The following is a 27,969-nucleotide window of genomic DNA, read 5'->3' as shown; positions in this document are numbered from 1 at the left end:
AACAAGTATTAATGTGTAGGAACCTCTTTTTGCAAGCCCATTATGGGTTCGGCCAGGCCCACAATGGGGCTGCCGGGTGGTGAGGGACGGGATCCGACATATCTGAACGGACCACCCCCGAAAAATTCCTGGGGTTTTTTCGACCCGTTCGGACTCGAGCCCGGGTCCCCCAGAGTGGTAGGCTGCCATTCGGCCGCTAAATAAATGTAGTAAGAAAGTATATATTTTTTTATTTTTGGGGGTCTCCAGAACGAATTAATCAAATTCCCATAAAAACCTATGGTAAATCGATAATCGGTTAACAAACAATTCGGATAGCGAACAAAGTTTTGGAACGGATTATGTTCGTTAACTTACACCCACTGTATTCCTAAATTTCAACGATTTTGAATATTTTTCCTGTCTAAATTTTCGTTTTTCTGCGATAAGATCGTAAGCAAACTTAGAAAGTATTTTTTTAAACTCTTTCCGCCCTGTGTGCACTAAGCGGGCCTCTTTTAGCAAGCCAATTATAGGTTCGGAGATGCCCACAATGGAGCGGCAGAGGTGAGTGGTGAGTGACGGGGCCTTGTCCGGATCCCGAGTTTTTCAGAGCAGTAGGCTACCACCTTGACCGCTCGGCCATCCGGCCTAAACAAGCATTAAGGGCTAGGGCCCTTTACCATATTTTGCTTGAGGGACCTTGTTTCACTACTAATGCGAAGTTAATAAATTTAATAGATTTGAAGAACTTACCTGCCACAACACATCCAATAAGTAAAAAGACGAAGATACTTGAATTCATTCTGAAAAATAAAAATATTTATTTAAATTTAAATTATAATCATGTCTTATATATATATGCAAATGAGGATGTTTGTTTGTTTGTTCGTTCGTTATGCACAACTAGGCCAATTGCTACGAAACTCGGCACTACGTTAACATACTTCAAACTTAGTTAATGTCATAAATATCACCCCAAAATATCGATTGGATTTTTATAAATAAATTAATTTCTATTTAAATTCGGTTTTCTGGCTTCATCTATTGTCAAAAGTTTTAATAAAACAATAAACTAAAATTAATTCTTAAAATGGATATAACTTAAAAATATATACTGTATATTATATTCACTTAATTAATACAATGATATAGCGCGAATTAGACACGCTATATCATTACTGCGACAGGTAGCACATAGCACTCGCTTGCGTGGAATCGAATGTATTACTCTGTGAAAAGTCTATAGTGAATATATGTATATGAATTTAATTTTTCACATTTAACAACACGGTTTTTTCATTTCTAAAAGGTAATTTCTAAGAATAATAAGTACCCTCTAGTAGCCGAGTGGATAAAAGCACGGAACACTAAAAAGTCGGTCGTGGCTTCGGGCATGGCCAACGAGTTGGTTACGTAGAGTTTTCCTGAATTTCTTCATGTTAGTAGCACCTAAATAAGGTCCAGTCTTCCCGGAATGCAGATCGCTCATGTGCCCAAACCATTTTTAATAATTTTTTTCTAAATGAGATATTTACGAGAACATACTTCCCAAGTAGTTTATACAATCTGTTGCAAAAGCATAAACGCTTTATTTTCACATAAAATCAATTATTCTCGCATTTTACAAGATTTTTTTTGTATTTAAACAAATCATACGAAGTCTCAGACGTTAAGGTTAGCAACTTCGATCATGTGCTGGGCCATCACAATCCGCCCAATACGGATTATTTTTCAAATGTTAATAGTAGACCAATATTAAGTAGTAGTCATTGACACGTCCTCTCTTTCGGAAGGAGGTCAACTATTACTTTTGGTCGGGCAGTTTCTTAGAGTTAACATTTGAATAATTATATGTGATAAACCCTGACGTAAGATAACGTTGTTTTTAGTTACATAAATCAAATACTATACTATAAAATAGTATAATAGAGGAATTAGAAGTGCAAAATAATCTAATAATCTTAATATTTGTTGTTAGTTTTTGTCCGGGAAACGTTGGGCTTATCTGCTAATTAATTTATAATATAGAATTGTGCTATTTTTCATTATTAAAATTTAAACTACATTCTATATATTTATTGAAGGCTACATTTGACATATAGGAAATCCTCTTTAGTTCGAAATTTAAAGGGACGAAATAATCGCAACAGCCGGGAAAAATAATACAGTTACGAACTAACGGGATTTCGTACTATCCGAGTTCGAATTAAGGATGATTTCCTATATTTCGGCAGAATGTAAGTTAATTTTTAAGAATACAACACAATCACGATTTATTCATGTATTTTTCTTAAAGAGCGCATAAATAATGGTTTGCGCAGATGAAATTTACTTATTTCATAGCAATACATTAGAATTTGCTAAGAGAAATTCCGTGAATAGAGCAAACAAGTATTAATGTGTTATTTTTCGGTTTATTTCGCAAAGATAAATTTAAAAATTAAAACTTTTATTAATAAATTTTCAGGGAAAATTTAAATATAGTATTACTGTAAAATAAAAGTAATTTTCTTAAAAAGTTTATCTAAAAGTTATTTGTTTATAAAAATAAAAATATATATACATAAATTTTATTTTGCTTAAACTTAAAAGAGATATATTTTAATTTTAATAAATAATAAGATTTATTTATTTTATAAAATTGCATTATTTCAAAATCGCTTATAACATGACTGTATAAATCAAAACTCTACTGTATATAATTTGTAGTTTTTGCTTAAATATATAATTTAAATAAATTTTGTGTGAACTTAATTATAATTATGATGTAAATTTAACAGTACAGTATTTCTTTATTGTGTTGTATTTTATAAAGTTTTGCTATTTCTATTACATTTAATCAAATACAATATGCTAAAAAAATACTGTATACAATACTGAGGAAACCGTTATTTTACTAATAAGAAGTAATTTGAAATTTGTAACAACATTCTAATAAAATATTTAGATGTAATAAAGTTTAAAAGAAAAAAATAATATAATTAACATTTTAAAAATATTATAGTTATTAAATATATTATTATTATATATATAAATATTTTAGTAATTAAATATATTTATTGTAGTTGCTTAAATCTTCTTTTATTGTTTAAAATAATTTCATTTTATAAGCAAGTTTTCCTTACGTAAATTTATTGCCAATTTTTTTGTAACAATCTGTAGTATAGTAGCATTATGGTGCTTATTGCGAAAAACATACTTCATTCAAATAAAAGTGAAACGTATAAAAAAAAATAGAAAGAGATAAAAAATATATAATAGTAACATCATATCATCACAAATAGCGCAGTTGTGTAGCACAACGGTTTGGACTGGAATTTAAAAAAGATTTTATAAATTTAAGAATACAATTATAATGACTAATTGTTATTATTTAGACATACAAGATCTGTACATTACAACACAGAAAGAAATGCGTGCTTTAGATAAAGTAACTAATTGTATTAAGTTAATAATACAATAATATTTATATACAAGTATTTATTAATTTATATATGTTACGAAGATGATTTTACTGTACACTCTATCTGTTATATTTTTGTAGAAAATTAAAAAAAACCAAAAAAATATAAATAATTGAAAAATGATAACTTACCTTTAAGCACTTCAATAAAGATATATGTTACAAATACCAAATCATAAAAATATGATAAAAAAAATTAAACAATTTCAGATTATTAATTAGTGAATATAATATATATATTTTTTAAGTTTATCAATTAAATTTATCTGTTTTTTGCGAGAGCTGACAGTTGTTTACAGTAATTTATCAATTAATGTTGACAATGTTTGATATTCCAGTGAAAATAATTATCTTGAACAACTGTGCATTAATCCTAATATTCTATATCTAAAGGTTGTATATATATATTATTTAATTTCCTAATGATTCATATTAAAAAGTATATATATTTTTATTAAGCATATTATATTTTTAATATCAATTGGTACTCTGTACAGTAAAAATTTTCTCAGTTATTACGATTTTTAATATAAACAACTCGGATTGCGATCTCATTCTTCCTTCGAAAAAATAAACTAACAAAGATGAGAAATGAAATCCTTGTTCATAATGAACAAAATTAAAGCCGTTGTACTACTTAAGTGTTGGCTAAGTGAAACTGTCCAAGCGAACAGTTTAAAAGGGCCCGGCTTCGTGTTAAAGCCAGCTTCGTTGTTTAGCAAGTCGGAATAACTGTACTCGAAAATAGAATACACGAAAACTTAAAGAATATTTCAAAACACATCAGTTATACAATGAAATATTAAAAATGTTAAAACTTTCTAATCGATTTCGGAAAGTCTAACCAAAAAGAATACCAAAAATATTAAAAACTACCAGATAATCCCGGTGTTGCCCGGGCAAAATATATTTATAAGAACAAAAACATTAAAACGAAAACCATATAAAAAGTTCGGTTATTTACTTAAAACAATTAATATGTTTTTAAAGGTTTATAAAATAATTCCGGGGTTTATGAAGTGCCTGTAGTAGTAATCGATAAACTCCCTGTTGTTAATCGTAAACTACAAAAATCTATTTGGTAAAACCCATTTTAAGAACATTAGTCCATCAGAATGCTCATAAACTCGTAAGTAGTGAGTTTTTTTAAGATAATTATTAGAATTAGTTTAATTTATTTGGTTACAGCAACGCCAAACGTACACGATCTGCTGAGAGAATGCCTCTTTGGAAGACTTTCTAACGGTAACTAACCCTATTTAGGTGAAGAAAACTTAGAAAACCCCACGTGGGTAGCCTGCTGGTGATGTGTGAACCCACGACAAACTACCGGTTTTTCAGAAATGAAAAAAGTACCCGAGTGGTTTGTTACACATGGAAAATTAAATACTTATATAATCTTCACAGTGTAACTCTTTGCACTTAACTCAGGTAAGTGCTAAATGTTTACTTGTGGTAGTGATGGTATGGGCATCTACTTTGCGTTATACCATTGTCGCAGTAATTAAGTGAAAATAATATATATATTTTAAATTATATCCATTTTTGTATGAATTATATTTACTTTATTAATTTTTAATTTTTTGCTAATAGATGGCGCTACATGTAAACACAGCAAATCCAATGTAGACAGAAATCAATTGATATATTGAAATCCAATAAATATTTTGGGCTGATATATAGGACGTTATCTAAGCTAGCATTTATGTTAACGGAACTGCTGCGCTTCGAAACAATTGGTCGAACGGCCTAGGAGTGCATAGCGAACAAACAAATTTTCTTATTTATACATATAGACAATTTTATGTATATTATAAATAAAAATTTAAACATGGAAATTGAAGATAAGTATTGAAAAGAAATTACAAAAGCAAGATAACAAGTATAGAAAATATAAAGTAAAAAGGTTGAACAAGAAGATTAATTTTCCAACAAATAAAAAACAAATGTTAAGAGAATAATGTTATGGTTAAGAAATATAATATTAATATAGTCGCAACGTATTAAAAATCCAGCAGCGAGTTGTGAAACTTTTCCATCAACAATATTGTAGTGGCTGTTATGATATTTTAGAAAAATTGTAATGTTATTAATTATTATAAAGTGGAAAAAAAGCTTAATTTTGCAGGCAGAGATGAGTTTTATCAATATAAAATATTGTAAATGCTAATAACGAAAAAAATCTTCATTGAGCCCGATCCTACTCGAGATATGACATATGATCCACTCTATTTCCCCATCTCTTTGGCATTTAATTAAAGCAGCTGTAAAGTTTTATCTAAAAAATAATATAGCAACGAGTATTTGATTTTCCGGAGTATTTGACGGCACCATCTGTTAAGATATTTTATTTTAAAAACTTTTTATATTTTTAATTATTATAAAATGGAAAAATCTTAATTTTAAGGGTATTAAGGATAGGGATGAGTTTTATAAAAAAAAAATTGTTAATGCTAATAACGAGTAAAATCGTCATTAAATTTGACACTACTCGAGATACGCCACACGACTCCCATTATTTCTTCACCCCTTGACCTTTGATCATCAAAATTTAAACAGCGTCAATCATCCTAATAAACAAACCACCCAATAAAATTTTAAAAATTTTTGACAAAACGTACAGGAGTTATTAAACTTCAAACAGGATGAACAAAATCGTGCCTCCACACACTAACATCCATACATATAGAAAATACCCCATTCCCCGAGTTTTTTGCATTTCTCGATGTTTTAAGATCTCCTGAGTCCAAAAATGTAAAAATCTTGTGGGTCATTTTTTGACTGTCGCCGTATTTTTCCTCTATTATATATGAAACAGAGCAGAGAAATTAAAAATGTTTGTTTGATCCAGTATAAATAAATACATTTTAACCAGGGCTGTGGAGTCGGAGTCGTCAAAATATCCGCCGACTCCGACTTTTTTTTACTTACCAACTTGTTATGTATATAAAACGGAAAAGTATTGGAATCGTGTTAAATTTATCCCNTGCAATGGACAGTTGACATTGTGCTCTGGAGGAAACAATTTGTATCACTCTTGCTACGAATATAATGTTATAATCTGGAATTTTTTGCATACCTTTTTAATATGTATTTAATTGCGGCTCGCGAAAAATTTCAAATTTTGAAAAATGGCTCGGACTATCAAGGAGCTTGGCCACCCTGGTTATAGACAAATCACAAAGCAGTGGACTCACGGAGAAAGAACAAAAAGAAAAAAACTAAAAAAAACAGGGATATTACAGTAGACCCCCATAACATTGTAGATAATTTCGCGTTATATGAATTCCATGTTGTACGAGTCACTTAGATTTTACAAATAATTGTACCGGGATGTGAACGGCTCACGTATTTGTAAAATCTAAGTGACTCGTACAACATGGAATTCATATAACACGGAATTATCTATAGTGTTATAGGGGTCTACTGTAATTTTAAAATAACAGGACCAGATCTAGCGCTCTTCTCGCAAGCACTATCGTTGAGGAGTTGTTAAACACGGACGTCTAACATGAAATACTTCTAAAAATTTATAAAAAAACTCATGTATTTCCCTGGTCGGACTCTATTTGTCAATAGTTTTCCTGTCCTGTCTGTCGTGAATGTTGTTAAATCTTAACGCATTGTAATAGAAACCTAAATCTTTTTTCATTGATACAAAAATAAAGGATTCTAGTCTATTCCCCTTTGGATTGTCCTACAATTTACCCAAATTTTTTATTGTGCATCTGATGCTTCCAATCAAATGGAGCAAGCCAACAAAAGCTTCGATTTCTGTGATGTCAGTTCCCGCGAAAGGGACGTTAGGATTAAAATTTTCACTTATCTTTTCAATATAGATATTGGTACAAGTAACAATAATTTTCAACAAATTAATCAAATAAGTCAACAATTAATTTTCAAAATATTTTCATTAAAACACACACACACCCACACACATACACACAAAAATCAATTTCGCTTTTTTGCATGACGAGCTTCCTCTTTTGGACCCAGTAAATAAGTTATAATGTTACATGACCTTGTTCTAACATTTGTAGGTGGTTTCCTCTTCTGCCATTTAGTATAACAATCTTTCCCCAGATAAAAGTTTTCATTTTGAAGCCGCTCACATTTTCTCCAGTTTTATCTTCGTTGTTATCAGCTTCTTGCTCTGAGGCTGTACCATGGTCACTTTCAAAAATATGATCAACTTCTCCTGCATTACTTTCCTCACAGCCAAACGACATTTTATCCTGAAGATCTTAATTTCAACTTCATCAAACCATGTCAGCAGCTTATCCAGCAGTGTACTCAAATTTGTGTTTTTTTTTTCTTTCTTTTACTTTCCGCCATTGTTTTTACTGTTATAAAAGCATACAATAAAACAAAGAGTTTATTAATTATAAAACGCTTAAATTTGTGTAGTGATAAATCTCATAACAAATTGAGAAACCTATCAAACGAAATCGTTAATTTCTTTCACTGTTAAATGACTTACAATAATCAAAAATACAACAGAAAATCGAACACTCCGTATAGAAAACGAAACATAAACTAAAAGTTATAGAACATCATGCCTGGATGACAGGGGTCCACCGCGCGCGTTACCGAGAGCTGGATTCACATTACTATTGTCTGTAATATTTACTCTTACGATAACCGGAAAATGACCTAACGTTTACGGCGTTATATAAACTAAAAAGAAAAAAGAGGGTGAATCGAGTGCCAGGCCTGAACTTTTTGAAAAAATTCGTTCGTGTTTGCCCATTAACTGTTGTTATAGCAACTACTCCGTTAGTTTAGTTTGACTTTTGCTGGTCGCCTTGGCTTGGCAACCTTATCTTTAGCTAATCGGATGAAGCTTATCATGTCTTCGCATGTATGTTGTCATTCAACTGACGTCACTACATATTCCATTACCATGTGATACTGTACTTTCTTCAGTTTTTTCGGGCTAATTTGTTACCGAAACCCGTATTTTGGATTGCAAAACCAGCAGTTAATCCAGCCTAATGCGAATTTCGTATAAACTGATAACGTAATAATGGAATTGGACTATATAGATATTGCATTTTTAAGGTGCTCTACTTGCTCAGCACTTGTGATAGTCAAGATTTTGACAGTTTTGCGAAAAATTGAGTTTGGCAAATAGTTCGAGGTTGAATTTAACTCACAGATCTACCTAATAATTTATTAAACAGTTAAAAATTAATCAAACATTTTAATAAATTATACAGTATAATTTCAACCTGGACCCGGAGCAAAATTTTTCGAATCCCAAAGAAGGCAAATCTTTTCTCAAATCGAAAGCTCCGAGCGAGTCGGATCATGCTGGAAGCAAAATTAGAGTCCAAAAACAAACACAGGGTGGCCTTTCCATTTTTATCTACACGTGTTGAGGTGCTCGGTACTTTTGATTATCCCCGGATCGTAAAAATAAATACACTCGTAGTTAAATTGAATGTAATCTATCAATTAAATTCTATATGACATATACGTCCACACTGAAAAATTATACAGAAATACTAATTTTAATATTTAAATCTGTTATGAAAATATTTCTCATCGTTTCTTTCTAACAGAGAAAGACAAGGATAGTTTACTTTAAAATACTTATTTTATTACTTGGATATGTTTTTATTGTTATACAACATTTTAGTAATTGAAATTTATATGTAAACATTATTGCATTATTTATAAAATTGTTTTATGCTGTTTCAAATGGTCGTTTATTAATTTCACATTCAAAAGCACTTCTTAATTTTTCGGTAGCAATGTCTGTAAGATCACGCGTGAGTGAGTTCACAAGAGCCGATTTAACAACATTATCGATCCATTGAAATATGTTTCCGATAACATCGATATGTACTTTTAAACCTGATAATTTTTCCAAAATAAATTCGTTAATCGATACTATATTGTTCTCTTTGTTTACTCGAAGATCCAAAATAACATTTCCATTATCCATAATAGCAGATAAATTAAAGTTCGTTTCTTTTTTAAACATTTTAAAGGTAGTATTATAATTTACACGAACTGCTTCTAAATCTAAATTCGCTTTGATTGAACCAGAATCGGAATTGCTATTCACGACTACATCGTTTATTCTTTTAATATTGTATAAACCGTTCAGTTCGCCATTTCTTAAACGAACTTCAATGGCAACTTCTTTAGCAAAAGGTAATTTAAGTAGATGAATATCACGGTCTTGCATAGGCATTGATATTAAATCAGAATAATCTTTTAACGATCTGAGTATTTTGTCAACATACGCATTTCCATCTTCTTCTGTTATATCTGTGTAGATAAATAATGTTAATATTAGATATAAATACAGTAACATCTAATTAGAAGTAAATCATCTATTAACCAGCTGAAAACAATATGATTTTATAGCTTAAAATTATAAATGCTATCTTAGTTTAGTCAATAGCGGATCCAGAAGTGTATCCAAAGTCTATACTAACTCAAAAATTAAAAATATCTGAATAATTAATGTATTTTAAACATGTGCAATCTTTAAACATGTGTTTTAAAGATTGAACAAATAAATTTTATTTTTTTTTGTCAACGAGGAGGGCTTAAATCCTTGTAAACCTCCTCTTATATCAGTCACTGAACTTAGTCACGAACTTTATAAAGTAAGGTTTGTTAAAATTAAACTTTATCATTAAATTAATGTATAATTAAGTCAGTTTATTAAAGCAATACAAAGAGAATTATAATAATCATATAAAAATGTCACTAACGTCAAATATACATGCAGAAAATCTTCTCTAACTCAAACGTTTGTAACTCGAATATTTCTTTAACACAAAGAAAACGAAGCACTTGGTAAGTTTCAATGGAGTAGTATAGGGATTTAACGTGCCCAACTTGTATTTCTTAACTCAAATTTTCTGCAAGTTGCTCCCGACACCGATTTATGTTTCTCTCAACTTCTCCAACTCGAATTTTAATGTTTATTCTATCCTAAGTGATGCTAATTAAGTTGAAAAATTTCAATTTTTGCCACCGCATAAAGCAGAACGGTAAAAATTAGAATAATAAGAAGGTCGTTTAGCAAATGTCTTCGTAAAGATGGCGTAGGACGTTATCATTCGAACTACGGCGGTTGGCAAAGCCAGAAGACTTTATTTATACGATAATACGCCAATATATTTTCATTTATATGCTATATCGTTATCCGATCTAACTATTAATGCCAATTAGACGAACTATTGCGTAAAAGTATTCGGAATGGCGTAATCGTAATTCGGGTACGAAAGTATTCGATACAGTGAGTGATCGGTTAACGAACAAATCGCGAACACTTTCTCGAAAGATTTTTTATGTTCGGAGAACGAACACCTCACAGAACAAACACAAGAAGAAGCGACGTAAAATAATGAGTACAGATTCGTCTTCCCTTCTCTTCAGGCAACAATTCGAAGCTTTTCGGAGCGCGGGAGAAGTCGACATCGACGCTCAACGCTGTGTATACTGATCGGATAGTATTCCTCCGAACTTTGAAACCCTCCCATGTAATTCCAGCCTTTTGTTTTTCTGACAGAAACAATTCTTTTATAGTATTCGCGAGACTGTTGGGCGGGCACTCGTTAAGTTTTACGTTGGTTTTTATTTTCGAAAGGCGAGAGTATAATAGCAAAGGTAGAGAGTAGGCAGATGTCTGATGTTGCTGGGCAGTATGGCTTGAACAGGTCTACAGTAGGCTGCAGTTCAATCTTATCTAAGAAAGATACTCTATAATCAAGAAGACTCAAGCAGCTAAAAGTGTAACAAAAATCATATCTGAGAATTAAAGAACGCTGAATGGCTCATAATGGAACCTGAAACTAATCTGACGACAGAAGAACGCCAATAACTCTTGAATGAGGAACACCAAGAAATTCGGCAAGATATGTTTTCTTCTGAGGATTAATGCCGATATCTGCTATTAAAGATCTTTTGAAGAAGTTAGAGGATGTCAGAACGACAGTCTTAGAATGGCATTCAAACCAGGTTCCGTCCTTTGGGCTCTAAGAGAACCTCTTTTTGCAAGCCCATTATGGGTTCGGCCAGGCCCACAATGGGGCTGCCGGGTGGTGAGGGACGGGATCCGACATATCTGAACGGACCACCCCCGAAAAATTCCTGGGGTTTTTTCGACCCGTTCGGACTCGAGCCCGGGTCCCCCAGAGTGGTAGGCTGCCATTCGGCCGCTAAATAAATGTAGTAAGAAAGTATATATTTTTTTATTTTTGGGGGTCTCCAGAACGAATTAATCAAATTCCCATAAAAACCTATGGTAAATCGATAATCGGTTAACAAACAATTCGGATAGCGAACAAAGTTTTGGAACGGATTATGTTCGTTAACTTACACCCACTGTATTCCTAAATTTCAACGATTTTGAATATTTTTCCTGTCTAAATTTTCGTTTTTCTGCGATAAGATCGTAAGCAAACTTAGAAAGTATTTTTTTAAACTCTTTCCGCCCTGTGTGCACTAAGCGGGCCTCTTTTAGCAAGCCAATTATAGGTTCGGAGATGCCCACAATGGAGCGGCAGAGGTGAGTGGTGAGTGACGGGGCCTTGTCCGGATCCCGAGTTTTTCAGAGCAGTAGGCTGCCACCTTGACCGCTCGGCCATCCGGCCTAAACAAGCATTAAGGGCTAGGGCCCTTTACCATATTTTGCTTGAGGGACCTTGTTTCACTACTAATGCGAAGTTAATAAATTTAATAGATTTGAAGAACTTACCTGCCACAACACATCCAATAAGTAAAAAGACGAAGATACTTGAATTCATTCTGAAAAATAAAAATATTTATTTAAATTTAAATTATAATCATGTCTTATATATATATGCAAATGAGGATGTTTGTTTGTTTGTTCGTTCGTTATGCACAACTAGGCCAATTGCTACGAAACTCGGCACTACGTTAACATACTTCAAACTTAGTTAATGTCATAAATATCACCCCAAAATATCGATTGGATTTTTATAAATAAATTAATTTCTATTTAAATTCGGTTTTCTGGCTTCATCTATTGTCAAAAGTTTTAATAAAACAATAAACTAAAATTAATTCTTAAAATGGATATAACTTAAAAATATATACTGTATATTATATTCACTTAATTAATACAATGATATAGCGCGAATTAGACACGCTATATCATTACTGCGACAGGTAGCACATAGCACTCGCTTGCGTGGAATCGAATGTATTACTCTGTGAAAAGTCTATAGTGAATATATGTATATGAATTTAATTTTTCACATTTAACAACACGGTTTTTTCATTTCTAAAAGGTAATTTCTAAGAATAATAAGTACCCTCTAGTAGCCGAGTGGATAAAAGCACGGAACACTAAAAAGTCGGTCGTGGGTTCGGGCATGGCCAACGAGTTGGTTACGTAGAGTTTTCCTGAATTTCTTCATGTTAGTAGCACCTAAATAAGGTCCAGTCTTCCCGGAATGCAGATCGCTCATGTGCCCAAACCATTTTTAATAATTTTTTTCTAAATGAGATATTTACGAGAACATACTTCCCAAGTAGTTTATACAATCTGTTGCAAAAGCATAAACGCTTTATTTTCACATAAAATCAATTATTCTCGCATTTTACAAGATTTTTTTTGTATTTAAACAAATCATACGAAGTCTCAGACGTTAAGGTTAGCAACTTCGATCATGTGCTGGGCCATCACAATCCGCCCAATACGGATTATTTTTCAAATGTTAATAGTAGACCAATATTAAGTAGTAGTCATTGACACGTCCTCTCTTTCGGAAGGAGGTCAACTATTACTTTTGGTCGGGCAGTTTCTTAGAGTTAACATTTGAAAAATTATATGTGATAAACCCTGACGTAAGATAACTTTGTTTTTAGTTATATAAATCAAATACTATACTATAAAATAGTATAATAGAAGAAATAGAGTGCAAAATAATCTAATAATCTTAATGTTTGTTGTTATTTTTTGTCCGGGCAACGTTGGGCTTATCTGCTAGTTAATTTATAATATACAATTGTGCTATTTTTTATTATTAAAATTTAAACTACATTCTATATATTTATTGAAGGCTACATTTGACATACAGGAAATCCTCTTTAGTTCGAAATTTGAAGGGACGAAATAATCGCAACAGCCGGGAAAAATAATACAGTTACGAACTAACGGGATTTCGTACTATCCGAGTTCGAATTAAGGATGATTTCCTATATTTCGGCAGAATGTAAGTTAATTTTTAAGAATACAACACAATCACGATTTATTCATGTATTTTTCTTAAAGAGCGCATAAATAATGGTTTGCGCAGATGAAATTTACTTATTTCATAGCAATACATTAGAATTTGCTAAGAGAAATTCCGTGAATAGAGCAAACAAGTATTAATGTGTTATTTTTCGGTTTATTTCGCAAAGATAAATTTAAAAATTAAAACTTTTATTAATAAATTTTCAGGGAAAATTTAAATATAGTATTACTGTAAAATAAAAGTAATTTTCTTAAAAAGTTTATCTAAAAGTTATTTGTTTATAAAAATAAAAATATATATACATAAATTTTATTTTGCTTAAACTTAAAAGAGATATATTTTAATTTTAATAAATAATAAGATTTATTTATTTTATAAAATTGCATTATTTCAAAATCGCTTATAACATGACTGTATAAATCAAAACTCTACTGTATATAATTTGTAGTTTTTGCTTAAATATATAATTTAAATAAATTTTGTGTGAACTTAATTATAATTATGATGTAAATTTAACAGTACAGTATTTCTTTATTGTGTTGTATTTTATAAAGTTTTGCTATTTCTATTACATTTAATCAAATACAATATGCTAAAAAAATACTGTATACAATACTGAGGAAACCGTTATTTTACTAATAAGAAGTAATTTGAAATTTGTAACAACATTCTAATAAAATATTTAGATGTAATAAAGTTTAAAAGAAAAAAATAATATAATTAACATTTTAAAAATATTATAGTTATTAAATATATTATTATTATATATATAAATATTTTAGTAATTAAATATATTTATTGTAGTTGCTTAAATCTTCTTTTATTGTTTAAAATAATTTCATTTTATAAGCAAGTTTTCCTTACGTAAATTTATTGCCAATTTTTTTGTAACAATCTGTAGTATAGTAGCATTATGGTGCTTATTGCGAAAAACATACTTCATTCAAATAAAAGTGAAACGTATAAAAAAAAATAGAAAGAGATAAAAAATATATAATAGTAACATCATATCATCACAAATAGCGCAGTTGTGTAGCACAACGGTTTGGACTGGAATTTAAAAAAGATTTTATAAATTTAAGAATACAATTATAATGACTAATTGTTATTATTTAGACATACAAGATCTGTACATTACAACACAGAAAGAAATGCGTGCTTTAGATAAAGTAACTAATTGTATTAAGTTAATAATACAATAATATTTATATACAAGTATTTATTAATTTATATATGTTACGAAGATGATTTTACTGTACACTCTATCTGTTATATTTTTGTAGAAAATTAAAAAAAACCAAAAAAATATAAATAATTGAAAAATGATAACTTACCTTTAAGCACTTCAATAAAGATATATGTTACAAATACCAAATCATAAAAATATGATAAAAAAAATTAAACAATTTCAGATTATTAATTAGTGAATATAATATATATATTTTTTAAGTTTATCAATTAAATTTATCTGTTTTTTGCGAGAGCTGACAGTTGTTTACAGTAATTTATCAATTAATGTTGACAATGTTTGATATTCCAGTGAAAATAATTATCTTGAACAACTGTGCATTAATCCTAATATTCTATATCTAAAGGTTGTATATATATATTATTTAATTTCCTAATGATTCATATTAAAAAGTATATATATTTTTATTAAGCATATTATATTTTTAATATCAATTGGTACTCTGTACAGTAAAAATTTTCTCAGTTATTACGATTTTTAATATAAACAACTCGGATTGCGATCTCATTCTTCCTTCGAAAAAATAAACTAACAAAGATGAGAAATGAAATCCTTGTTCATAAAGAACAAAATTAAAGCCGTTGTACCACTTTAGTGTTGGCTAAGTGAAACTGTCCAAACGAACAGTTTAAAAGGGCCCGGCTTCGTGTTAAAGCCAGCTTCGTTGTTTAGCAAGTCGGAATAACTGTACTCGAAAATAGAATACACGAAAACTTAAAGAATATTTCAAAACACATCAGTTATACAATGAAATATTAAAAATGTTAAAACTTTCTAATCGATTTCGGAAAGTCTAACCAAAAAGAATACCAAAAATATTAAAAACTACCAGATAATCCCGGTGTTGCCCGGGCAAAATATATTTATAAGAACAAAAACATTAAAACGAAAACCATATAAAAAGTTCGGTTATTTACTTAAAACAATTAATATGTTTTTAAAGGTTTATAAAATAATTCCGGGGTTTATGAAGTGCCTGTAGTAGTAATCGATAAACTCCCTGTTGTTAATCGTAAACTACAAAAATCTATTTGGTAAAACCCATTTTAAGAACATTAGTCCATCAGAATGCTCATAAACTCGTAAGCAGTGAGTTTTTTTAAGATAATTATTAGAATTAGTTTAATTTATTTGGTTACAGCAACGCCAAACGTACACGATCTGCTGAGAGAATGCCTCTTTGGAAGACTTTCTAACGGTAACTAACCCTATTTAGGTGAAGAAAACTTAGAAAACCCCACGTGGGTAGCCTGCTGGTGATGTGTGAACCCACGACAAACTACCGGTTTTTCAGAAATGAAAAAAGTACCCGAGTGGTTTGTTACACATGGAAAATTAAATACTTATATAATCTTCACAGTGTAACTCTTTGCACTTAACTCAGGTAAGTGCTAAATGTTTACTTGTGGTAGTGATGGTATGGGCATCTACTTTGCGTTATACCATTGTCGCAGTAATTAAGTGAAAATAATATATATATTTTAAATTATATCCATTTTTGTATGAATTATATTTACTTTATTAATTTTTAATTTTTTGCTAATAGATGGCGCTACATGTAAACACAGCAAATCCAATGTAGACAGAAATCAATTGATATATAGAAATCCAATAAATATTTTGGGCTAATATATAGGACGTTATCTAAGCTAGCATTTATGTTAACGGAACTGCTGCGCTTCGAAACAATTGGTCGAACGGCCTAGGAGTGCATAGCGAACAAACAAATTTTCTTATTTATACATATAGACAATTTTATGTATATTATAAATAAAAATTTAAACATGGAAATTGAAGATAAGTATTGAAAAGAAATTACAAAAGCAAGATAACAAGTATAGAAAATATAAAGTAAAAAGGTTGAACAAGAAGATTAATTTTCCAACAAATAAAAAACAAATGTTAAGAGAATAATGTTATGGTTAAGAAATATAATATTAATATAGTCGCAACGTATTAAAAATCCAGCAGCGAGTTGTGAAACTTTTCCATCAACAATATTGTAGTGGCTGTTATGATATTTTAGAAAAATTGTAATGTTATTAATTATTATAAAGTGGAAAAAAAGCTTAATTTTGCAGGCAGAGATGAGTTTTATCAATATAAAATATTGTAAATGCTAATAACGAAAAAAATCTTCATTGAGCCCGATCCTACTCGAGATATGACATATGATCCACTCTATTTCCCCACCTCTTTGGCATTTAATTAAAGCAGCTGTAAAGTTTTATCTAAAAAATAATATAGCAACGAGTATTTGATTTTCCGGAGTATTTGACGGCACCATCTGTTAAGATATTTTATTTTAAAAACTTTTTATATTTTTAATTATTATAAAATGGAAAAATTTTAAGGGTATTAAGGATAGGGATGAGTTTTATAAAAAAAAAATTGTTAATGCTAATAACGAGTAAAATCGTCATTAAATTTGACACTACTCGAGATACGCCACACGACTCCCATTATTTCTTCACCCCTTGACCTTTGATCATCAAAATTTAAACAGCGTCAATCATCCTAATAAACAAACCACCCAATAAAATTTTAAAAATTTTTGACAAAACGTACAGGAGTTATTAAACTTCAAACAGGATGAACAAAATCGTGCCTCCACACACTAACATCCATACATATAGAAAATACCCCATTCCCCGAGTTTTTTGCATTTCTCGATGTTTTAAGATCTCCTGAGTCCAAAAATGTAAAAATCTTGTGGGTCATTTTTTGACTGTCGCCGTATTTTTCCTCTATTATATATGAAACAGAGCAGAGAAATTAAAAATGTTTGTTTGATCCAGTATAAATAAATACATTTTAACCAGGGCTGTGGAGTCGGAGTCGTCAAAATATCCGCCGACTCCGACTTTTTTTTACTTACCAACTTGTTATGTATATAAAACGGAAAAGTATTGGAATCGTGTTAAATTTAACCCTCCAAGTTTTTTTTTTTTTTTTTTTTTGCAAATCTACACGTTTGGAGACCTCCCGAACCCCTCAAAAAAGTCAGTAAAGGGGAAAAATTCGCGAGCGTGTGTGTGTGTGTGTTGGCATCTAATTTGTTTAATTTCTTTATTTTCTGTTCTGAGATATTAAACAATATTTCAAAATGGGTAAAGTTTAAGAAACGAAACGTGGCACTGTAGCTTGCGTATAAAGTGGCATTAATACTATTAAATTTTGGTTCTTAATTAAAGGTCGACAGGGTGAAGACATAAAAATGGTCATATGTCATATTTCTTAATGAATATTTTACTCGTTATTAGCATTTAAAATTAAAAAAATAAATAAATAAAATAAAACTCGTCTCTACCCTCAAAGTATGCTTTTTAGCCATTTTATAATAGTACAGTAAAACCCATTAAGATGTTCTCGCCTACGATATTAGAATGTATATGGGGACACGATTTAGTTCAACCACTAATAACTAACTCCTGTGTTTAAACCATTTGACTCCGATTCTGACCACCCTGACCACAGAAATTATTAGGCTTCAAACAGGGTGAACGAAATCATGCCCCCCATACAGTCTAACATCCGTGCATATAGAAAAAACCTCGAATCTTTTGCATATCTCGAAATTTCAAGGTGTTCCGAGTCCAAAAATGTAACAATTTGGGAGGGGTCATTTTTTGAGAGAGCTCTACACTTTTCCTCTGTTATATATAACAGCCGGAAAAGTAAAAATTATCGAATACATATATTACTTAGAGAAGTCTTTTAGCTTTGGAATAAAAAATTTCTACGCTCTATCTTTATTAGAACTCTATTGAATCTTTTATTCTGAGGTCACATGATGACCTCAGAATTTCCGGGTCTCTTTCGGTAACAAATCCTCCCCTGGTCGGAGTCGGAGTTGGAGTCGGTAGATTTTTGCGCGACCCCACAGCCTGATTTTAACTAGAATGTACAAATGCAATAAAAGATAAAAATTTCAGATAATTTGCGGGAACAGTTCTTACGTTCATATGTTTATCACACAACAACTGTTCACACTGTTGTCAAGTTTTAAATTACAGTGATCGAGGTAAGCGTTTATAGAACCAAATTCGAATATTTAATATTGTTTAAAATTATAAATGAGTTTTTATAATATTTTAGATGCTACTTTTATTATTATTTTTTCAATTGGCTTTCAGCACTTTAACTCCAGGTAAAAATTAATTATAAAAATTCTATAAGATGAAATATGTAATAAATTTTAATATAAGACAATTATTAATTTTATGTAACTTTTTAAAATTTATTTTTCAGCTTTAATTGTAAAACGTAATCCCAGTGATCCCGATTTCGAAAAATACTTGCATGAAGTTTTAAATAACTTTCGAAATCAAATGAAAGAAGGTATTTCAGAAATTAAAGTGCCTTCTTTAGATCCATTAAAACTCTACAACATCAAAATTAATGTTAATGAAAAAACTGCGAATGTAAAACTGGATTTTCATCAGGTACGCAATCGTTATGAATAATTAATTCTTCTTATTATTAATTAATATCTTATAAGAAAATTTGTTTAATTTATCATTAAATATTATATGTGTTTTTCAGATTATAATATCCGGCTTGTCTGAATTTCAGATCCATGAATTAAAAGCTAGCTTAGATAAACTTTACGTTAATGTCCATTTGCAATTGCCTTATTTATTGGTGAATGGAAATTACAATCTTAACGGTACTATTATGAAAATTTTTCCTTTACGTGGAAATGGAAAATATAAAATTGATGTAACCGATGCTAAGTTAGATGGAACTGGAAAAATGATTTTAGATAATGATGGTCTCCGATTTCATCAATTGAAACTTTATTTAAATTGGGGAAAGTTAAAGCTAGATTTTGAAAATTTATTAGATGGTGGTAGTTTCTCTAAGACAATTCAGAAAGTAATTCCTATAATAGGCAAAGGATTATTTGATCATTTTAAACCAGAAATTACAGATTTAATTGAAAAAGCGCTTATTAACGAAGTAAATAAAGAATTAAAGAAGCCGGAAGTTCGAGAAATCATCGAAGGTCTTATTCCAACTGATAAGTAACGAAACAGTATTACTATGATCATATTTCCTGTGTTTACTTGAAAATAAATTTTATTTTATTAACAAATCAAAAATAAAATTGTGTAAGTTAAATATTTTATAAGTAGAATATTATTACATTGTATATTTAAAATAAATATTTTAAAGAACTATAAAAACGTTCATAATCATATTTTTATTAAAATAGCTTCTCATAATCAGTTGTATTATAATTAAATCTATAAGTAAAATAGTACTTGTACTTGAAATATTAAGCTTAAGACTTCCAAATAGAAATATATATATATGTTTTTTTATATGAATGAAAACTTCAGGCAGACATCAAAATTACTTAGCGCTTAGCAGACGCACAGGAATGGTAATGAATCACCCGGTTGAGCGCTTTCCATGAAAACGAAAAAACACAGCTTATACGATTTTCTCATAAATTACATTTCACTTAAAAACTGGGCGCCGTGTTCTCCAGCCGTATTAAACTGAATGTTTGATAAAATCATTGAACATTGGTAGTTTGGTCACGCGTTTAATCTGATCAGTGGGCTAATCATGTGGAATTGTGCGGTTTTTCGGTACGTGTTTAACACCTAAATATGAGATACTTTTTCACAGAATCTCCTTTGGCAGAATGCCCAAATACTACGTTGCCTTATCCCATCAACCTAATCCACTCGAATACAACAAAGAAAGAATAACGACAATTTTTAGATTATACAAGAAAACATATTTTTTTGAAAGCAGAGAACTAATTTTATTAAAACTTAGTTTCCTGTTTCCGGCACTCATAGATATTTTTAAAGATAATTATGCTCACTATATGGCAGGCGGAGACAAAAATAATAATGTGTTCGAGTGGCCAAGGAAATGCTTTCTCGAGACAATTCGTTCTTAAAATGCATTACTACGGACGACGAAACATGGATCTACGCTTCCGAAAAGCTGAATAATGAAGTAGGTGAAGCTCGAAAGACGAAGCAAAACCGAAAAGACCATATCAAATTCAGTCAAAAATCAAGGTCATGTTGATTGTTTAATTAATTCGATTGGTGTTGTTCATCATGAATTCTTTCCGACTATCCAAATTGTCAACAGAGTATACTATATGAGTGTTTTGCATCGTTTGTGTGAAGCAATTCGTATAAAACAGTCTAACTTGTGGCGAGAAAACAAATGGATTTTGCACAATAATACACCTGTTTACAATGCTCTTGTTGTCAGTGAAGTTTTGGCCAAAAAACAAATACGGTTTTGCAAGCACCGTATTTACCAGGTTTGGCTCTATGTGACTTTTTCTTGTTTCCTCGACTAAAATTTCCATTTCGTGGTCACCGTTTTGAGTCGATTGATGCCAAAAAACAAAATTCGCTGCGAGTCCTGAAAGGTTTCACGAAAACGACTTTAAAGAATGTTTCGAGGATTGGAAAAACTTTAGTATAAGTGCATTATAGTGGGTGGGGGTTACTTTGAAGGGAACGAAATAAAGTTTGATGAATAAATTCAAATCTTGCGTTATATTGAACTATTCTCGATACTTTTTTGATCACAGGAGTTTGTGTAAAATTTCACATTTTTAAAAAATCTTTGTTAACTTATACATTAAAAAAAACATGTAAATGTTTGTTCGAAACACAATACGATTTTGATATGCATCAATATTCTATGCAAATACATGTTAAAATTATTCTTTTAAATTAATATAACTATCTCATCAATAGAGCATTTGCTATATCTCAATATTGAATTTTGTAAAATCTCATGTCTAATCTTAAAGAAATTATTTTTAAAAGTTTATAGACTTTTTATTTTATATCTTAGTTTCTTCTCCAACGTAACAACCACTTTCTTTCCTTTAAACGTCATTTTCGCGATATTTATTTTATTTTACAAATGTTTGAAGATGAATGAAACTCAGGGAAATAATAGAAGTTTTACAGTGTTGAGTGAATAATAACTCGCAAGATTACAATAAACTTATTAATTAACACGTTGACTTCTATGAAAAGCACAGTATTTTTATTCAATAGGAAAGTATCAATTCTTTAAAATTGAAAATCTTAAAATATTAGAAAAAGTTTAACAAAATATTAAGTAAATTTAAAGAACACTTCCTTGGAATGCATAACAATAAACATTATATGCCGATTTATAGGAAATAAATCTATCCTTGTTACACTCAGGCAAGAATGTAATTAAGAGATCTTTGATTTTTTTGCATTTACAGTTTTTCCGTATGTCCATCTTTCTGAGACAGCACGTATTTTAAAATATACTGTAATCTTTATGTTGTTTAAGAATTTATTGACTAGTATGGCATCTTTATCATTATTATTATTATTATTCAATCGCATTACACATTTATATACAGCTCTATACTTCGAGTCATAATATGTCATATACAATTAACATAAGCTTAACATAACATCTTTAAATTAATGTCATTTCTTTCAGAAAATTATATTAAAATTATGTGATTTCTTTAAACATTTACATTTGAACCAACAACCTTAGATACATACTTTTAAAATCGAATTATTAATAATATATAGTTTTTTAATGACATTTTCTTTTATATTGTAATTTAAATCAATCTCGAAATGGATAAACTTTGCTAAAACATGTCATTTCTTCTTTCAGCTTCCTTTTCAAAAGCCTCTCTTAAATGGTCCTGAACCAACGAAGTAATATCTTTTTTTAATATATTTATAACTACTGAATTAAATGCATTTGCTAACCATTTAAATATACTACCAATGTCTTTTAAAATTACTCGAAAACCACTTAATTTTGACATATACAAACTATCAACAGATACTTCCCTATTTTCTTTATTTACTAGAAGTTTCAAAATAACCTTGTTATTATTCATTAAACCAGTAATATTGATAGGTTTCTGTTCGGAATTAAGAAATATAAATCTAACTTTATATCGTACTTCAAGATCTTTGAGATCTAAGTTACAAGTAATTAAAGTTCTATTTCCTTCATCTATCTGGACATCGTCATATCTTGATATATGAGATAACCCGTAGATCTGGCCTTCTCTTAACAAAATTTCTGTCCTAATAAACAAGACTTTTCTAACGATGGGAATATCGTGGTCAGGGAGTACCAACATTTCTAATTCTTCATTCTCTACTGCCGATTTTATAAAACTATCCACGTAAGCATTGCCTTCTTCGACTGTAATATCTAAAACAAGAAATTCTTACTTAACATCGACAACAATGATATATGTTGACATAAGAAAATTATTTATGACTATGACTAAGAAGAATATAAGAGTAGATATCTCATATAATGCTTATAGTAAACAAAAATTATTATTAAAAAAGATTTAGAGAATTATTCATTGAATATAAGAATAATAATTAGATGAAGAGCATATTAATTAAGCACTTTTAAATTTTGAATAATTTGAATAACATACCTGCCAATACATTTTGGCAAACGAATAGAAGGAATATAATTTCAATCATTTCTCTATCTAGAAAGAAAAAGAAATATAAATACTTAAATATATTTATTAATTCATGAAATAAATTGCTATATATAAATAATTATACAGTCGACCCCCCTATAAGATATAGATACGTTCCAATTTATTAGGAATCCGATTTCTTACAAGTCGTTCCAATCACAGCCCGACACGTGTCAAGTTTACGGACTACGGCTGATTGAAAGGTTTTCTTCCATAAAATTAATCGATTCTACACTAATCCGACTCAACATTTCCAAAATACGTATATTTTTTCGTAGTTTTATAGGAATCGTAATTATAGGGACCGTAATTATAGGGGGGGGTCGACTTTAATTAATTGCTACATGAAAATGTTTAATTTGAAATATCTTGAAGTTCTTATAATATTAATTATCTAAAGCAGCAGTATTTAAACTGTTAACATCTAATGAATTTTCATGTTGTATTATTTTTCTTGACGTTAAGCAATAAAGTTTAAAGAAATAAAAAAAATTTCGTGTGAAAAAAGACTTCAATGCTGTTTTGCTTTTATACTTAATATAGCTTTTTAAGTTAAGGTATAGTTTACAAATTTTTAATTTTAAACATTTTAAATTAAAATGAAAATTTCTTATAAATATCTTTGCGAAAACCTGGGGTTTCTGCGAAATACGGTTCGAATACCACTGATATAAATGTTTTATATTCTTTTGAAATGCATTAAGTAATGAAATGATTTAATAGAATATTTATATCTTATTTTCTTCATTATTCTGTCTTTTATATCAAAATATTACATGACTTTCAAAACTGCAGAAACATCAGCCTATTATACTGATGGATGTGGGATCGAATATGGACGAAGAATGCCAGAAACTTTTCGTGATCGCTCTGTGATATAAATTGATTTGCTAAATTGATGAGTAATTTACTATCAAAGTTTTGTAAGTAAATGGATTTATTTTGTTTAGTAGAGAGTATTACCTTATCTGATCTAATCTTAAAATCGTTTGTATTATTCTATTTGTATTTAAAATTATAACAAAACTAATTAAATGCTGCATTTGTTTTCGGTAATTTAAAGATACTATATGAATCGATTTAAGTGTTATATACAATAATTAAAACTTACCTTCTTACTACTTTCAGAAGATTAATTTTAAGAAATAAGGGTTTAATTAAATAATAATGGAATGAAATGGTATATATATAAGCAGATGTGAATTAGACATATGATTCTTAGTTTATCAGTTTTAGAAATTCCAAGAAAATAACATGTGTTTAAAATTTCGTAATAATATCTGTTATTAGTTAAATAATGATAAGATATGATTAAAAATCATAAAATGAATAATTAAAATTAATTTTATTGCTTCTGTAAACCATTTTGTATACTGTTGTCTTCGATTTACATAATGATGAAGGATTCTTATGCAGAGATATATTTGATATTGATAATTCACGTAAGAAATTGTAAATTCGTTCGTATGAATAAAACATCTATGAAATACTGTAGTGTTTTAGAAATACCTGATTGCACGGAGAGAAATGCACATTTTTATAAAATGTAATTGTTTTAATGCAGTTATATGATAAAACTAGCTGTTACCCGCGACTTTACCCGCGCAGATTAAGCAAGCAAACCTCATTTATATTCAGTATTTCAACAACCATAGTAATTGTTATATAACACCTACTGCTGAGAATGATGAGAATTGCCGAGAATCAAACGAACTGTTTTCAATTTGATCAATTTTCTGGAACGTTTACAATCGTTCTATAATCGAACTAATATGCAATAACAAATTCGAATTTAAAACGGTTCGAACATTTGGTTAAAAAATCGAAATATATAAAAATATTTATAACAATGTCTGAAATGTTATTAATTTAATACACCTAAGTACTCAACGAAGACTAAACATAGTTGAAAACAAAAAATCGCATGTAAAATAGTAGACTACAGTATAAGCCGTTCTTCGGGTTAAGCCTTAATCCTTTCTCTCTCCCCCGCAAGGGAATTTCGAAAAATCCCTTCTTATTGGGCGTTTTCATGACGTATCCTAACGGTGTACAAAATTTCACCTCTTTAGATTCAGCGGTTTGCTCTGGGCGATAATCAATCACTCAGTCAGTCAGTCAGGACAAGTATTTAGATTCACTACGAAATGATAGATTGCTCTATGTGAAGGCGAAAGGAATACAATGTCTAGGGCCTCGCAAATTTGGTAATATATTTTTGTATTTAAATATAATTGTAATTTAATACTAGTATTAATTATATACGCACATCTGAGCAGTTCCACCCTTAGCACCGAACAAGCTGGGCCCTTGTTTTGGGCTCGTGCTTAGGGACTTTCTCATCTTGTAAAAATCAAATTAATTTAGTATAATAATTGAGGTATCAAAATTTCGACCATATTGTAAAAGCTGTTACTCTTATAAGCAGGACTAACGAAAAGGAGGGATTTTAGACCCGGAGCTTGAACACGTAGAGGTGGTTTATACCGACAATCTATTATTATTCCAAAGCGGTAACTTAATAAATGACGTTTATAGAAGGTCACAGCAGAGAGTCAATTATCGGAAATAACGCGGGAGGACTACTTTCGGATAGGATCACAATCGTTAGGAAATGAATGAAAAGGTAATTATTTATTGTGACATTGTCACAATGACTGCAATTTTTAATCATATTTTAAATTTATTTAATTTAAAATATATTCCATCACCTCAAATTAGTGGCTTGTCCCTGTACATCATACTTTTACTTTAACAATAGAGTAGTACCGGTCATCTATTATCTGCTTTCAGGAGAAAAGATTTAAATTGAAATAACGTGACATCCGATTTACATTAGAAGTTCGTATATAGTTAATCGGGGCCTCCTGCCCCAAAGATTTCCGTATCTTGGCTTTTCCTTCTTCTATCTAACTCCGTTCTAGAGATTAAAGAAAAACAGTCAGACGGACAGACAGAGGGCAGTGGGAATTTATAGGGCTACAATTATTTCTAATTGCAGCCCAAATACCTTAAATAAAATATCGTGTTCTGGTTAAACAGCGATTTTGTCTATAATGCCAGTTTTTACAAATGTCGTATAAAAAGTGAGATTTTTTAAAGTACTGTATGTGGTAATTATAAAGAAAATTATTATTATTATTAAATCACACTTTTATATAACTTTACTCCAAATAATAACATGTAGTATACAATTAATATAAGTTTAATATATTATTTTAAAATTACATGTCCATTTTTCCGAAAAATTACCTGGAAATTATGTGATATCTTGTAAATTTAATTTACTAAGTAAATAAAAAGAAAAAACTACATAGAAAAAATTTAATAAACATTTACATATGAACCAACAATCTTAGATACATACTTTTGAAAATGTTTTGTGTAATCTTTAATATAGTTATTAATGAATGACATTTTAAAAATAATTTAAGTTGATGTGGAAGAAGTTAGCTAAAATATGTCATGTTTTCTTTCAGCTTCTTTTTCAAAAACCTCTCTTAATTTGCGTTGAACCAAAGAAGTAATATCATTTTTTAATATATTTATGACCATTGATCTAAATGCATTAGATAGCCATCTAAATGCATTACCAAATATTTTGAAATTTATTCGAAAACCACTTAATTTCGACACTAATAGATTAACAACAGATAATTCCCTAGTTTCTTTATTTATTCGAAGTTTCAAAATAACTTTTTTATTATCCATAAAACCAGTAATATTAATAGGTTTCAATTTAAACCTAAAAAATGTAAAATTAACTTGATATCGTAGTTCAATATCATTAAGATTTAAATTAGAAATAATTAAAGTTGAATTTTCTTCTTCTGCTATCTGTACATCATCATTTCTTGATATATTAGGTAATCCGAAGATTTTGCCTTCTCTTAACAAAATTTCTGCTACATGTAAGAATTTACGAGCGATGGAAATGTCATGGTCAGGTAGTTGCAAAGTTACTAATTCTTGATTCTTCAATGCTGATTGTAGAAGATTGTCTACGTAAGCATTTCCTTCTTCGACTATAATATCTATTGGAAAAAAACATTCTTATTTATTATTGGTATAAATGGTCTATGATTTAGCCTATAGGAAAACTATTCACGATCATAATGTAGAAAGAATACAGTAGAGCGTCGTTTATCCGAAACGTCGGTTATCCGAAGGAATTCCAGTCGACAAATTTAAATTTTCGCCAGTGCTGTAGCGCTGTAATCTTTGGCTATGTCTTCGGCTACTCACATATGTTACGTTTTTGATATTAAATTAACTTCTTAAGTATAATTTTTTATTGTTTTTATATTTTTCAATATATTTATTTTGTTTGTACAGAATAAAAAAGTAATTTTTAACGATACAATAGTCTTCGTTAGGCTTAACATCGACGAAAATTCAACGCGAAGCGACACGCAACGGAGAAAAATTTCAACACGGGATAAATTAATATATTTTTTCGTACATAATTGGTTATCCGAAAAATAAGTTATCCGAACAACCCCAGTCCCCAATTGATTCGGATAAACGACGCTCTACTGTA

General features: G+C 29.8%; 4 protein-coding genes and 2 long non-coding RNA genes across 7 annotated transcripts in view; 2 read left to right on the top strand and 4 right to left on the bottom strand.

Moving 5' to 3' along the window:
• LOC111636467 overlaps positions 1–6,035 on the top strand; it is an 86,095-nt gene extending 80,060 nt beyond the window's left edge. Inside the window, exons 2-3 of the long non-coding RNA XR_002758538.1 lie at positions 4,436–4,574; positions 4,709–6,035. This is a non-coding gene — a long non-coding RNA (uncharacterized LOC111636467). The remainder of the gene's footprint in view (positions 1–4,435; positions 4,575–4,708) is intronic.
• On the bottom strand, positions 733–3,764 carry LOC111636466. Its single transcript, XR_002758537.1, has 2 exons — positions 3,578–3,764; positions 733–785 (listed from the first exon to the last, which is right to left on the bottom strand). It is a non-coding gene; the product is annotated as an uncharacterized LOC111636466 (long non-coding RNA).
• A 2,489-nt stretch (positions 6,036–8,524) lies between the features above and the next one.
• On the bottom strand, positions 8,525–15,104 carry LOC111636461. Of its 2 annotated transcripts, none has more exons than XM_023381722.1 (3): positions 14,539–14,736; positions 12,168–12,217; positions 8,525–9,724 (listed from the first exon to the last, which is right to left on the bottom strand). In XM_023381722.1, the coding sequence occupies exons 2-3, from the start codon at positions 12,214–12,216 to the stop codon at positions 9,135–9,137; spliced, it is 639 nt and encodes a 212-aa protein (XP_023237490.1). In that variant the 5' UTR covers position 12,217; positions 14,539–14,736; the 3' UTR covers positions 8,525–9,134. The 2 variants fall into 2 exon arrangements, with proteins under 2 accessions (XP_023237490.1, XP_023237489.1); XM_023381721.1 differs by lacking the exon at positions 14,539–14,736 and adding an exon at positions 15,009–15,104 and having other exon boundaries at positions 8,526–9,724.
• A 3,619-nt stretch (positions 15,105–18,723) lies between these two features.
• Positions 18,724–20,046, top strand: LOC111636462. Its single transcript, XM_023381723.1, has 4 exons — positions 18,724–18,947; positions 19,022–19,073; positions 19,175–19,368; positions 19,469–20,046. Exons 2-4 carry the CDS (start codon positions 19,022–19,024, stop codon positions 19,952–19,954), a joined length of 732 nt encoding a protein of 243 aa, XP_023237491.1. The 5' UTR covers positions 18,724–18,947; the 3' UTR covers positions 19,955–20,046.
• Positions 20,047–22,155: 2,109 nt separating this feature from the next.
• LOC111636479 lies at positions 22,156–24,627 on the bottom strand. The gene is made up of 3 exons (XM_023381737.1): positions 24,541–24,627; positions 23,379–23,435; positions 22,156–23,140 (listed from the first exon to the last, which is right to left on the bottom strand). The coding sequence occupies exons 2-3, from the start codon at positions 23,425–23,427 to the stop codon at positions 22,560–22,562; spliced, it is 630 nt and encodes a 209-aa protein (XP_023237505.1). The 5' UTR covers positions 23,428–23,435; positions 24,541–24,627; the 3' UTR covers positions 22,156–22,559.
• Positions 24,628–26,366: 1,739 nt separating this feature from the next.
• LOC111636477 overlaps positions 26,367–27,969 on the bottom strand; it is a 5,948-nt gene continuing 4,345 nt past the window's right edge. The window contains exon 3 of the mRNA XM_023381735.1: positions 26,367–27,463. Within this exon, the coding sequence (XP_023237503.1) occupies positions 26,883–27,463 (581 nt within the window). The 3' untranslated portion in view covers positions 26,367–26,882. The remainder of the gene's footprint in view (positions 27,464–27,969) is intronic.

This window comes from Centruroides sculpturatus, unplaced genomic scaffold, assembly GCF_000671375.1.
Source record: "Centruroides sculpturatus isolate CEXI.00-Female unplaced genomic scaffold, Cexi_2.0 scaffold964, whole genome shotgun sequence".
Lineage (NCBI taxonomy): Eukaryota > Metazoa > Arthropoda > Arachnida > Scorpiones > Buthidae > Centruroides > Centruroides sculpturatus.
Note: the sequence above shows the minus strand (reverse complement) of the source record. Positions and strands in the feature narration are given on the sequence as shown.